The sequence below is a fragment of the Bufo gargarizans genome, chromosome 3 (genome assembly GCF_014858855.1).
Source record: "Bufo gargarizans isolate SCDJY-AF-19 chromosome 3, ASM1485885v1, whole genome shotgun sequence".
Taxonomy (NCBI): domain Eukaryota; kingdom Metazoa; phylum Chordata; class Amphibia; order Anura; family Bufonidae; genus Bufo; species Bufo gargarizans.
Window position 1 is genome coordinate 502,145,102 of NC_058082.1, and position 12,664 is coordinate 502,157,765.

At 47.8% G+C, this 12,664-nt stretch overlaps 1 protein-coding gene across 3 annotated transcripts in view; it reads left to right on the plus strand.

Annotated features, from left to right (window-relative positions):
• The window catches only part of SRR (serine racemase), a 42,259-nt gene extending 29,605 nt beyond the window's left edge, over positions 1-12,654 (plus strand). For 2 of the 3 annotated variants that reach the window (XM_044283898.1, XM_044283897.1), the window contains exons 3-8: positions 47-161; positions 1,439-1,542; positions 7,690-7,809; positions 7,885-7,959; positions 9,896-10,105; positions 12,347-12,654. In XM_044283898.1, coding sequence (XP_044139833.1) covers positions 47-161; positions 1,439-1,542; positions 7,690-7,809; positions 7,885-7,959; positions 9,896-10,105; positions 12,347-12,514 — 792 coding nt within the window. In that variant the 3' untranslated portion in view covers positions 12,515-12,654. The remainder of the gene's footprint in view (positions 1-46; positions 162-1,438; positions 1,543-7,689; positions 7,810-7,884; positions 7,960-9,895; positions 10,106-12,346) is intronic. The other variant, XM_044283899.1, reaches the window with a different exon arrangement.
• The last annotated feature ends 10 nt before the right edge of the window (positions 12,655-12,664 follow it).

A 12,664-nucleotide genomic window follows, 5' to 3' on the forward strand; every position in this document is an offset into this window, starting at 1 on the left:
TATACTTCTTACTGTATTTCATGTAATTTACATTATTTTTCTTTAGATACGAGGGGCATTAAATGCAGTTAAGAGTCTACCGTCAGATAAATGTACTGCGGTCGTGACTCACTCCAGCGGCAACCATGGACAGGCGTTGGCTCTGGCAGCACAATCTATGGGTAATTAAAGCACATCATAGTGAAAATCGGACACCATATAGTACATGACAGTCTCTTTCTAACAAAGCTCAGGGGCTGTGTCCTTTCTGCTGCAGCTCTCATTGTAACTGTCAATGTAAATAGGAGGTGGTAGAAGTTGAAAGATGGAACTGAGAACCTCGGTTAGCTGGACAGAGATATAAGGAAAAGCCAGCAGGATGCGCAATACAGATAGCTTTTATTGAATAATTCAGTGGCCATATTAAATGTTTCATTAGGTGCAATTACAAAAGTATTCAGATCTGGGTGCTTTTTTGAAAAATGTAGAATATTTTTCCTGGGACAACACCTTTAAGTCATGGATCTGCAAAAAACGGATCCGTTACAATAATACAACCGCATGCATCCGTCATGAACGGATCTGGTTGTATTATCTGTAACATAGCCAAGGCAGATCCGTCATGAACTCCATTGAAAGTCAGTAGGGGACGGATCCGTTTTCGATTGTGTCGGAGAAACGGATCCGACCCCGTTGACTTACATTGTGTGCCAGGACGGATCCGTTTGGCTCAGTTTCGTCAAGCAGACAGCAAAACGCTGCAGGCAGCATTTTGGTGTCCGCTTCCAGAGCGGAATGGAGACTGATCGGAGTAAGGGTCCATTCACACATCCGTGTGTGTTTTGCGGATCCGCATAACACGGACAGCGGCAATGTGCGTTCCGCATTTTGTGGACCGCACATTGCCGACACTAGGAGAATATGCTGATTCTTGTCCGCTATTGCGGACAAGAATAGGACATGTTCTATTTTTTTTTTTTTCAGGATCGGAATTGCGGACCCGGAAGTGCAATGTATGGGTCCGCAATTCCGTTACGCAAAATGCAGAATGGAATTGCGGATGTGTGAATGGACCCTTAAACTGATGCATTCTGAGCGGATCCTTTTCCATTCAGACTGCATTAGGGCAAACCTGATCCGTTTTGGACCGCTTGTAAGAGCCCTGAACGGATCTCACAAAGTGAGTGTGAAAGTAACCGAACACTGTTTTCTGATAACCCTGACGCCATCGGTGCAAATCCAGCTGCTTGAAGCTGCATGTTCTCAGCATGGCTGCGCACGTTTCCTCTGGGTACTCTGCCTTCCTTCTATGCTTGCCGCTAGGTTAATCAGCTGATGTGACTGGTTACCCTCTGTATTCCGTGCTGCAGAATACCGTATGTCAGTGCTTTACAACTGGAATCAAATCCATTCTGTAGTTTTACAAGTTCTGAATACTACCACTCGCTTTATCTTGTAGGAATTCCTGCACATGTAGTAGTTCCAACCACGGCTGCCGCATGTAAGAAAGCTGCAATCCTTAGGTTTGGTGCTTTGATTGTGGACTGTGAACCGACTGATAAGGTAATTCAAGGAAACGCTACTTGGCATCTGAGTTTAACGTTGGCATTAGCTGACATTGCACCAAGCTGGCAGAAAGTAATGAGAGCTTATTTCTTTGGAGTTCTCTTAAAGCCCCTTTACACAGACTAACACAGGCAGGCAATTATCAGGAACAAAATGTTTGTTCCCAATAATTTCCCGCTCGTTACAGGAGGTAATAGCTGCAGTTACTATGTAACAATAGTCTCTGCTGTATGGGGACAAGCAAATAGCTAGAGTGATCGCTCGTCCCCATACACATGCATGTATTTAGACAGCATCATCTGCTGCTCAGAAACACTGATGGTCGTCATTGCGGTAGCAATGCTTCCAACCGATGAACGAGCGTTCCTAGGAACGTTTTTTCCTGAAAATGTAACCAATCATCGGCCCACTTAAAGGGACCTTTAGTATTAATACAGGAAACAATGGGGAGATTAAAAGCAAATACAAATTTATTGCTGCGGGAACCCCATTCATTTCTGTGGGATCAACGCTACTCAGCGATCCTGGCCGCGACAGTTTTCGCAGTGTAGCCTTAACTTTAACCCCTGAGCAGGGATCTGGTCTGGACTGCAGGTGAACTACCAGCCCACTACTTCTTGGAGTAGTCTCTGGTCAAGTGACTGCTGATCCATGAAAACCAAAAGAAACTGGTGTCAAGCTCCAAGGTATCAGTTAAAACCATAGTCCGGGACGGGCCGAGGTCAGGACAGGCAAAGTTTGTGCGATCTGATATAGTCAGAACGGCAAAGGTCAGGTAAGGCAGCGAAGGGTCAAATCCAGGAAACAGGCAGAAGTCTGTACATGGGCAATTAAACATAAACATAATTGACACACATTTGCAGGAGCCTAGCACACTAGAACCTATTGCTCAGGCATCACAGAAAACAAAAAAACTTCTGCTAAAACGTAACCTTTATTACTACAATTAAAAATATTACCCAGGAAAACCCCTCATGAAGTAAGAGCCCCTCATGAACCACTCCCCCAAGGATAAGACCCCCTGGGGAGAAACACGTCAATAGCGAATATCCTGAGACATCAGAACAATAACATTCTGCCTCCCAGTTTCATGTGTACATGGGTATACTCGTATATAAAAATGCAAGCACTTTTTCGCGATCCCTCTTCCTCACCTGGAAACCCCAGTGTGCACAGGGTTTTCTAGGGACAACAAGGAAGATGGTGAGATTGCCCTTGTCGGGGCGGCAATTCTTAGGTAGGGTGGAATAGGGACTATGTAGGGTTTTTATGGGGTTTTCATTGGTTATATTTTTGGGATCTCTTTCTTTGTATTAATAAAGGTTACGTTTTAGAGGAAGTTTTTTTTTTCTGTGATATATTACTTCTTTCAGATCTCTTGATCTACTGAGGGTAGACTTCTCAGGTCTACATTCCAATAGGAAAAGGTGCCTTAAAGGGGTTGTCCGAGTTATGAAAAGATATAGCACTGTAAATCTGATGTTTAGCAATATATAGCTAAGCAAGTTTTAGGCAAAAACTTCTAGCCCTTTATTTACCTGCAATAACAACAATCTCTGCCCCCCCCCCCCCCCTGCTCTGCAAAGGGAGTGGATACAAGTGCTGCCCTGAGTGACCTGTCTGCCTGCTGGGAGACTCAGCAGCATGTTGTATGTGTAGGACTACAAGTCCCAGCTGTACAATGACACTGCTGATAGACACAGGATCTTCCCCCTACCTGTTGTGCAATGCTCTGCAGAACTCCTCTGTCAGTTCCTGTGCCCAGCGTTTGTCTCCTCGCTGCTTGCAGCTACTCGGTAAAGCCTTCAGCCCCGAGTCTGTGCTACTGAAGGGGTTAAAACGAGATTTCTGTGAAACTCAGCTGTAAAATCTTTCTTGCTTAGTTCATTGGGGGACACAGGACCGTGGGTGCAGCTGCTTGCTGCCACTAGGAGGCGACACTAGGCTGAAAAGTGATAACTCCTCCTTTGCCGGCTATACCCCCTCCAGCCTGGAGAGAGCATATCAGTTTGTGCCCAAGGAGTAGGAGAAAAAAAACCATACGGTAAAAAAACAATAACTGACCAACGGCAGTCGGATCAAACCAGAACTGAGGGGCCATACTGGCTCCACAACCGCCAACATTTACGGCAAACAGAAATTACTGGGTGGGAGCTGTGTCCCCCAATGAACTAAGCGAGAAAGAGATTTTACAGGTGAGTTTCACAAAAATCTCGTTTTCTCGCTCGTATAATTGGGGGACACAGGACCGTGGGACGTCCTAAAGCAGTCCACGGGGAGGGAACAAATCGCATGCCCATGGAGAAAAACGCCCTCGAGGATGCGTAACGCACTGCCGCCTGCAAGACTTTGCTGCCTGGAGCAGTACCCGCAAGACCAAGATACTGTCTTCCACACTGGAAAGCTACTGCATGACGGAGATGGACCTGAGAAGCGCCGACCGCTGGTCGGGTGGGCCAAGACTCAGCTGGGCGGTGTCTTACCCCGAGAGCAGAATGCCTGAGCAATTGTTGAACAGATATATCTGGAAAACATCCTTTGGAGGCCGTCCGCTTTGACAAGGACCCCAGGATTAAATTGGTTTGTACGGCGGTAAGCACGAATCATGGACAAGCAAACCTCAGAGGCCAAATCACATGCCTGATAGAGAGCTCGGTCTGTATAATGCGAGGGAAAAAGAAGAGAAATCCATGTCTGTGATGACGTGGAAGGGCAACGACCTTCTGCAAAGAAAGACGATACTGGGCAGAGCACTGCCCTATGTTCATGATAAAAGAAAAAAAAGTATGTACAAGAAGGCATATCGACTCCAAAAAACCGCCACCAAACAGCTGGCTCCTGGCCGCAACTGTGGAAGTAGAACTAACGCCTAGTGTCGCCTCCTTGTGGCAGCAAGCAGCTATACCCACGGTCCTGTGTCCCCCAATGATACGAGCGAGAGGTTTTTTTCTGAAGAATTCAGGGAGAGAGCAGCAGCAGGGGGGTGTGACCAGCACTGTGAGAGCAGCAGCAGGGGGCGTGACCAGCACTGAGAGCAGCAGCAGGGGGGCGTGACCAGCACTGTGAGAGCAGCAGCAGCAGGGGGGCGTGACCAGCACTGTGAGAGCAGCAGCAGCAGGGGGGCGTGACCAGCACTGTGAGAGCAGCAGCAGCAGGGGGGCGTGACCAGCACAGTGAGAGCAGCAGCAGCAGGGGGGCGTGACCAGCACAGTGAGAGCAGCAGCAGCAGGGGGGCGTGACCAGCACGTGAGAGCAGCGCAGGGGGCGTGACCAGCACAGTGAGAGCAGCAGCAGCAGGGGGGCGTGACCAGCACAGTGAGAGCAGCAGCAGCAGCAGCAGGGGGGGCGTGACCAGCACAGTGAGAGCAGCAGCAGCAGCAGCAGGGGGGTGTGACCAGCACAGTGACAGCAGCAGCAGCAGGGGGGCGTGACCAGCACAGTGAGAGCAGCAGCAGCAGGGGGGCGTGACCAGCACAGTGAGAGCAGCAGCAGCAGGGGGGCGTGACCAGCACAGTGAGAGCAGCAGCAGCAGGGGGGCGTGACCAGCACAGTGAGAGCAGCAGCAGCAGGGGGGCGTGACCAGCACAGTGAGAGCAGCAGCAGCAGCAGGGGGCGTGACCAGCACAGTGAGAGCAGCAGCAGCAGGGGGGTGTGACCAGCACAGTGAGAGCAGCAGCAGCAGCAGGGGGGCGTGACCAGCACAGTGAGAGCAGCAGCAGCAGCAGCAGGGGGGCGTGACCAGCACAGTGAGAGCAGCAGCAGCAGGGGGGCGTGACCAGCACAGTGAGAGCAGCAGCAGCAGGGGGGCGTGACCAGCACAGTGAGAGCAGCAGCAGCAGCAGCAGGGGGGCGTGACCAGCACAGTGAGAGCAGCAGCAGCAGCAGCAGGGGGGCGTGACCAGCACAGTGAGAGCAGCAGCAGGGGGGCGTGACCAGCACAGTGAGAGCAGCAGCAGCAGCAGCAGGGGGGGCGTGACCAGCACAGTGAGAGCAGCAGCAGCAGGGGGGTGTGACCAGCACAGTGAGAGCAGCAGCAGCAGCAGCAGGGGGGCGTGACCAGCACAGTGAGAGCAGCAGCAGCAGCAGGGGGCGTGACCAGCACAGTGAGAGCAGCAGCAGGGGGGCGTGACCAGCACAGTGATGGCAGTGCAGGGGGGCGTGGCCAGCACAGTGATGGCAGTGCAGGAGGGGCGTGACCAGCACAGTGATGGCAGTGCAGGAGGGGATTGTGACCAGCACAGTGACGTCTGGTGTACAGACACATATCTGCTCTCTCAGGCTTGTGCACGAAACCTCATCAGAGCAGGGAGAGAAGCTGACATCACAAATCGTGTGACTCTCAGTGAAATCTGAGAAAGCAGCCACTGGAGATAAAGGAAGGCTACTTTCACACGAGCGAGTTTTCCATGCGGGTGCAATGTGTGACGTGAACACATAGCACCCACACTGAATTCTGACCTATTCATTTCAGTGTGTCTATGTACATCAGTTCTGCGTTGCGTGAAAAACGCAGCATGTTCTATATTCTGTGTTTGTCACAAAACGCAGGCCCCATAGAAGTGAATGGGGCTTCAATGACAAACACATTGCATCCGGAAGCAAGTGCGGATGCGCTGCGTTTTTCACTGATGGTTGCTAAGAGATGTTGTTTGTAAAATTTCTGAACAACTGACTGAACTTGCTTGCAAAATGGTGTGACTTTCCCTGAACCAATCCGTATCATTCGTGTGAAAGAGGCCATACAAAGAACAAAAAAATTACTCGGACAACCCCTTTAAGTACCCCAGGGTATCCAGACTTTTTGCCAGGCTTATGTGGTTGAGCAGACCTACTCTGGTAGCCAGGACCGCCAGGAAGAAGAGAGACATCACCGCATCCAAGCCACCAGAACCCAGGAGCAGATGGGAATAGCAGCAGCCGCCACTGCTGCCATACCATATGGACACTGTTCTGAATGTAGTAAATGCTGCAAAGAAATGAATGCTTGTAACATATTTTGCATTGTCACATACCCGTGGGTATCCCAGTGGCCCTGGACTGGATTATAATTCCAGAGACTGAAATGATTCACACAAGATGGTACCCCCCCAGTGGGTGCAAAGTCTTATTTTGCCGTCTGAACCACAGAAGTTTAGGGCTAATTTGACAGGAAGTTTAAGCGGTTTTCACACATAAAGATTAATTCAATTGTTTTTGGCGGTAGTGTATTTAAAATGAGCCCAAAGTCACAAAATTGTATTTTATTTTTTTTTTTTTTAATTCTCGACAGTTAATCCCCTGCCACTCCGATCCTTTGTACAAAGTTTTGTTTCTGTGTCTGCAGCCATGATGTGCCCTATACCCCATAGCGCACCATGTGGGTTCATGACACATCATCAATGCAGCCTAGTAAACAAAGCCCAGTGGGGTGGACCAGTGCTGTAGCAATACCACAAGGTGTGATTAACTGCAGAGTATAGGAGACTATTCACTGTCAGGCACCAATACCAGAAGAATGGGGTGCACCGCAAGAAGAAAAACCCCTGAGAAGTCACTCAAGATTGTATGGCAAAGATATGCAGCTCGTTGGCGGTTCATGATAATGTGACAGGTCCCCTTGCCTTGCGCTGGATCGTGCAGCACACAGTCGGTTTGTGGTGAGCTGGTGGTGACATACCAGGCCTCACATGAGTATGCAGAGCCCAGTGACATCACCAGCACAAATGGACAGTGTATATCGCTGTTCTGGGCGGTTTTACTGATACTCGCCTCTAAGACCGCCCAGGACAGCACTATACACCGCCCATCTGTGCGGGTGACGTCACTACACTCCCTGCTAGGCAGAAGTCTCCACCTAGCATACTCATGTGAAGCCTGGTATGTCACCAGCTCACAACAAACAGACCTGGCGGTGCACAAGGCAAGGGGAGCATCGGAGCAAGGAAATGCTCCACTCCTACACACTGACGGGCAGCTTTCATTGGAGTTCAGCCCTGAACCCAGACAACCCCTTTAATGCCAATTGAATCAAATAGTTACAACTGTATCTGGGATATTTCTGACTTTTGAATGTCTTTACATTTCCAAAAACCATGCCAGTACAATTCAGTAAAATTGTGATTTCATCTTATTGTCCTGTTGCTTATGACGTATGTTTTGCCAAAGTCCCGAGCAGAAGTGGCAGCCAAAACATTAGAGAAGACCGGAGGGGTTTTAATTCATCCAAATCAGGACCCAGCCGTCATTGCAGGTCAAGGAACCATCGGACTTGAAATATTAGAACAGGTTATACTTTATACTATCTCAGTTTGTTTCACGATCAAGGTCTTATTTTGTAATATAAATTGTGATAACTTACAGGTGCCAGGACTGGAGGCCTTGGTCGTACCTGTGGGAGGGGGTGGCATGGTGGCTGGAATAGCTGTTGCTGTCAAGGTGAGAAAATGAAAAAAGGACACCTGGAAAGCTGAATACGATTGACAAAGTATAAACGTCTAGTGGTGCTTCTTTAATGGTCACACAATCAAGGTGGTACGTCTCTTAGGCCCCATGCACACGGCCGTGTGCGGGCCGTGGAACCGCGGCCTGGATCCCTTCCTGTGAGCTGGAGCGCACGGCGTCACTGGTTGCTATGACGCCGTGCGCTCCCTGCTGCCGGCACAGTACAGTAATACACTGGTATAGATCATACCAGTGTATTACTGTACTGTGCAGGGAGCGCACGGCGTCATAGCAACCAGTGACGCCGTGCGTTCCAGCTCACAGGAAGGGATCCAGGCCGCGGTTCCACGGCCGTGTGCATGGGGCCTTACACTAATACTGGGTGCCATCCTCTCTTGTTGCGATACAGGGTACCGCTCCGGCATGGTAACTGTCATTCAGATGCTGGATATCCTCCTGTGGTAGGTCATCCAAACTCTTTCAACTTGGACCTGTAGTTCAGCCAAGATGGTTGTGGGCTACTGTGCATGGGAGATCCATCACCACATCTAGTTCCAAACATTCTCGATGGAGATGAGATCTGGTGATGGTGCTCCTGGATAGCCCAATGAGCACATTGTATAGGACCAGCAGTGTGTGGGGACGAGGCGGTTATCTTGTTGGAAACCCGTGTCTCCTTACAGAGTTGAAGGCAGTAGAACACATTCCACAATGTCCTGGACATACTGAAGGCTGATCAATGTTCCCTCCACAAATACCAGAAGGGAACGGCCATGGTAGCCTAATAGTGCCCCAGACAGTGATACCTGGTGTTGTTCCTGTGTGTCGCTAAAACAGGGATCAGCAACCTCTGGCACTCCAGAACGTTCTGAAACTACAACTCCCAGAATCCTCCTTTCACTTCTGTGAGAATTACAAAAACAGCCAAATAGGTGTGCATGCTGGGAATTGTAGTTTCACAGTAGCTAGAGGGCTGAAGGTTGCTGATCCCTGCTCTAGACTAATGCACCATTTACTTTAATGGGTTGACATGCTTTGCGGTGCAGTCCAGATAGCACACAGACCGGGTTGTATAGGATTTTGAAAAACATAACTGCCGTCTTAAAAACAAAAAAAAAACAGTGCCTCACTAGTCCACAGGATGTTTCTGGTATTACAGCTCCGGCCTATGTACTTCAATGGAGTTACATACCCGATACAACAAGAAAGCAGCCATGTTTTACTAATTCTGTACAACCCCTTTACACCTTTACATTTTCAAAAGCAAGCCATAAGGCTGTATTCATGCTGGTAAATTTCTTGCAGAAATTGTTGCGACTAAAAATCAGTTTCATTCATCTAAATGCAGATTATAATTTTTTTTTTTAGTAAGCACATGGATTTCTGCAAGCTTGTGCAGAAATTTCCACTACAAATGTGCAGTGTGATTATACCCTAACCATATCCAAGGTGGCCAACAATGAAAAGTCTGTAGCCACTTCAGCTGCAGAGTCAGACTGAATGTCATATACCTGGTAGTAGCTTTAAGGGGTATTCCCATCTTGAACTTTGGGGCGCGTATCACTAGGATATGCCTCCAATGTCTGCTAGGTGTGATTCCCCGCCCATGATGGAGGGTGTATGCGCGGCCGCCCTCCATTCATTCCTATGGGAGTACCAAAAACAGCAGAGCGGCATGCTTGGCTATTTTCAGAAGTCCCATAGAAATGAATGGGAAGAGCACTGCATTCACTTCTATGGGGCTTTTTGGCAGTCCCTTAGAAATGAATGGAGGGCACATGCGTGGTGCACCCTCCTTCACTTTGTGGGTTCCGTTCTAACGATAGAAGTAAGACCCGCACGTATCAGACATTGGGGCCATATCCCAGCGCTATGCCCTCAATGTCCAAGGTGGGACAACCTCCTTTAATTTTCCAATTGTCTTTAACAGGCAATAAAACCAGATGTAAAAATTTATGCCGCGGAACCTCTTAATGCAGACGACTGCTACCGTTCAAAGAAGAGCGGCGTTTTGACTCCCAATCTACAGCCTCCAATCACCATAGCTGATGGCGTGAAATCAAGCATTGGACCAAACACCTGGCCAATTATACGTGACCTGGTGGATGATGTGTTCACAGTCACAGAGGATGAAATTAAGGTACCAATTACACTATAGCTGCCGGTAAATTCATTTGAGGTTTGTAATCTGAATTTAAAGACTTTGGGGGGTCATTTATCAAAGTGGTGTAAAGTAGAACTGTCTTAGTTGCCCCTAGCAACCAATCAGATTCCACCTTTCATTTTCCAAAGGAGCTGTCAGAAATGAAAGGCAGAATCTGATTGGTTGCTACTAAGCCAGTTGTACCTTACACCAATTTGATAAGCATCTCCCTTTGTACATTGGGCCTCGAGTTCATATTAGTTATGCTTCTCTCACACTTCCGTTTGGTCCATTTCCAGAGCATTCCAAATATGTAAAAACCACATTTAATATATTTATCAATTCCTGTCCTTATGTTCCCAGGACACAACCAGACATACCTCTGTAGACTGTAGTGTCTGGGCCTGGTTACTGCAGCTCAGCTCATTCAAGGATAAGTCATCATTCACATGATCGTTAGGGCTCCATGCCTGTATTGCGGATCCATTTACGTGAATGGGACCGCGATCTGCAACATACAGCCAAATATAAGATATGCCCTATCTTTTTCGGAGTGGATGCCCATGGAAACACTACGAAGTGATTCCGCAGGCTTTTGGATCCATGCTTCCGCACTGCAAAAGACATGTCACCTCTTTTGCTGTATTGTTCGCAGACCCATTTAGGTCAGTGGCTCCGCACCGCAGTATGGGATTCACACTGCCGGTGCCCATGCATTGCAGACTGCTATTTGCGGGCACGGCGACTATACGGTCGGGTGAATGAGCCCTTAAAGTCCCATAAAACACTTTTAAAAGGAGGCTCAGATCCCTCAACAAGGTAGAGGGGAAACCTTTTGTGTAATCTGTGACATTGGTGGCATATCACTAGGCCACCAGAGTGAACAAGGGCAGCCACCCTCCATGCAGTTCCAAAAGTAGCTGAGGCGCTGGATCGGTTATTTCAGAAACTCCCATAAAGGTGAATGAAGAGGGGGGCCTTGCGTACCATTCGCTTCTATGGGAGTTCGGAAAATAGCAGAGCGCACTTATTTGGCTATTTTTACAAGTCCCATAGAAGTTAATGGAGAGCACAGTGCACACACCTCCCCTTTGGGGTCCCCATTTCTAGAGATAGTTGTCAGGACCAGCTCTTATGACTTTGGTGGCTTATCCTAGCAATATGCTACCAATGTCTCCGATGACACCCCTTTTAAAAAAAAATATATATATATATAAAAAATCTGCCCTTTTTCTTGTGCAGAGACTCAATCCTATTGACCAAGAGGAGGGCAGATCTGTTAGATGTAGTGTGCAAGGGGCAGTAAATGCACTAAATTGTTCATACAAGTATGGTTTCCCACTGTCCTAGCTAAAGATAAACCGCCTCCATTTTTGCTAAGTCATCAACAAACTTGAGGATGGCACCCTTACATCAGTACTGTGTGAAACTGCATGGTGCCAATGCAAAACATATATCATTAACCCAGTTTCCATTGCCAACTACAGAACGGTTTTCTGGGTTCTAGATATTGATGACCACCTTTTCCATTACGCTGATCAGAGGATATCCCCCCTCCCCCCAACATTCAAGCACTAATGATCTGTCCTAAGTCCTGGAGATCCTTCTTGAGGGAGATTTCACACACACTTTTGTGAAATGTTTTCAGGTTCTGTTTTTTTTTTTTGCAGTAAAACTGCCAGCTCTAGCCATTTGCTGAATGTCTGTAAAAAATACGGAAAACACTTGGATGTTTTTGCTACTTGCATAAGTAAATAAGGTGCTATTTTTCTGTATTTCTTTTGAAAAATCTAGCATCCACATGTCTTTTTCCCCACTTAAAAAAAAACAAAAAAAAACACATGGTTATTTTGGGTTTATTACAGGCCCAAACAAATGACAGTGCAAATTCAAGTGTGTACCCTAAAGGTACAGCCACAAACAAAACTGCAGCCCAAACTACAACAAGCTATAGTGCAGTGATGGCTATCCTCCAGCACTCCAGTTGTGGTGACACTACGACTCCCAGCATGTTCCATTCTTTTCTATGGATTTCTGAGAACAGCCAAGTGTACATCTTGGGAATTGTAGTTTTACCACAGCTGGAGTGCCGGAGGTTAGCCATCACAGCTATAGTATAAAGAACACCCAGTAAAGTCAATGGATGTTGATCAAACACCACACAGTTTCTCTTCAATTTCCAGATGATATTTTTATTCTTCCAGATGTTGAAATTAGTATTTTCCTTTCATTACTCAGAGTGCTACACGGTTGGTGTGGGAAAGGATGAAACTTCTGATTGAGCCTACAGCAGGCCTGGGTCTGGCCGTCATTCTCTCTAGTCAATTCCAGGAGATAGGAAGAGATGTACAGAACATTGGTGTGGTGCTGTGCGGAGGCAACGTGGACCTCGCCACCCTTCACTGAACAGCTGGAAGCCACACACACCTGGGAACATTACCATTTGCCGTAGAGAATGACACTACATTTCGGTTCCTTAATTTTTATATAATTCACACATCTACAATGTTGGAATATAAAATAAATAAGTCCTTTTAAGGCACCAACAGGTAAAGA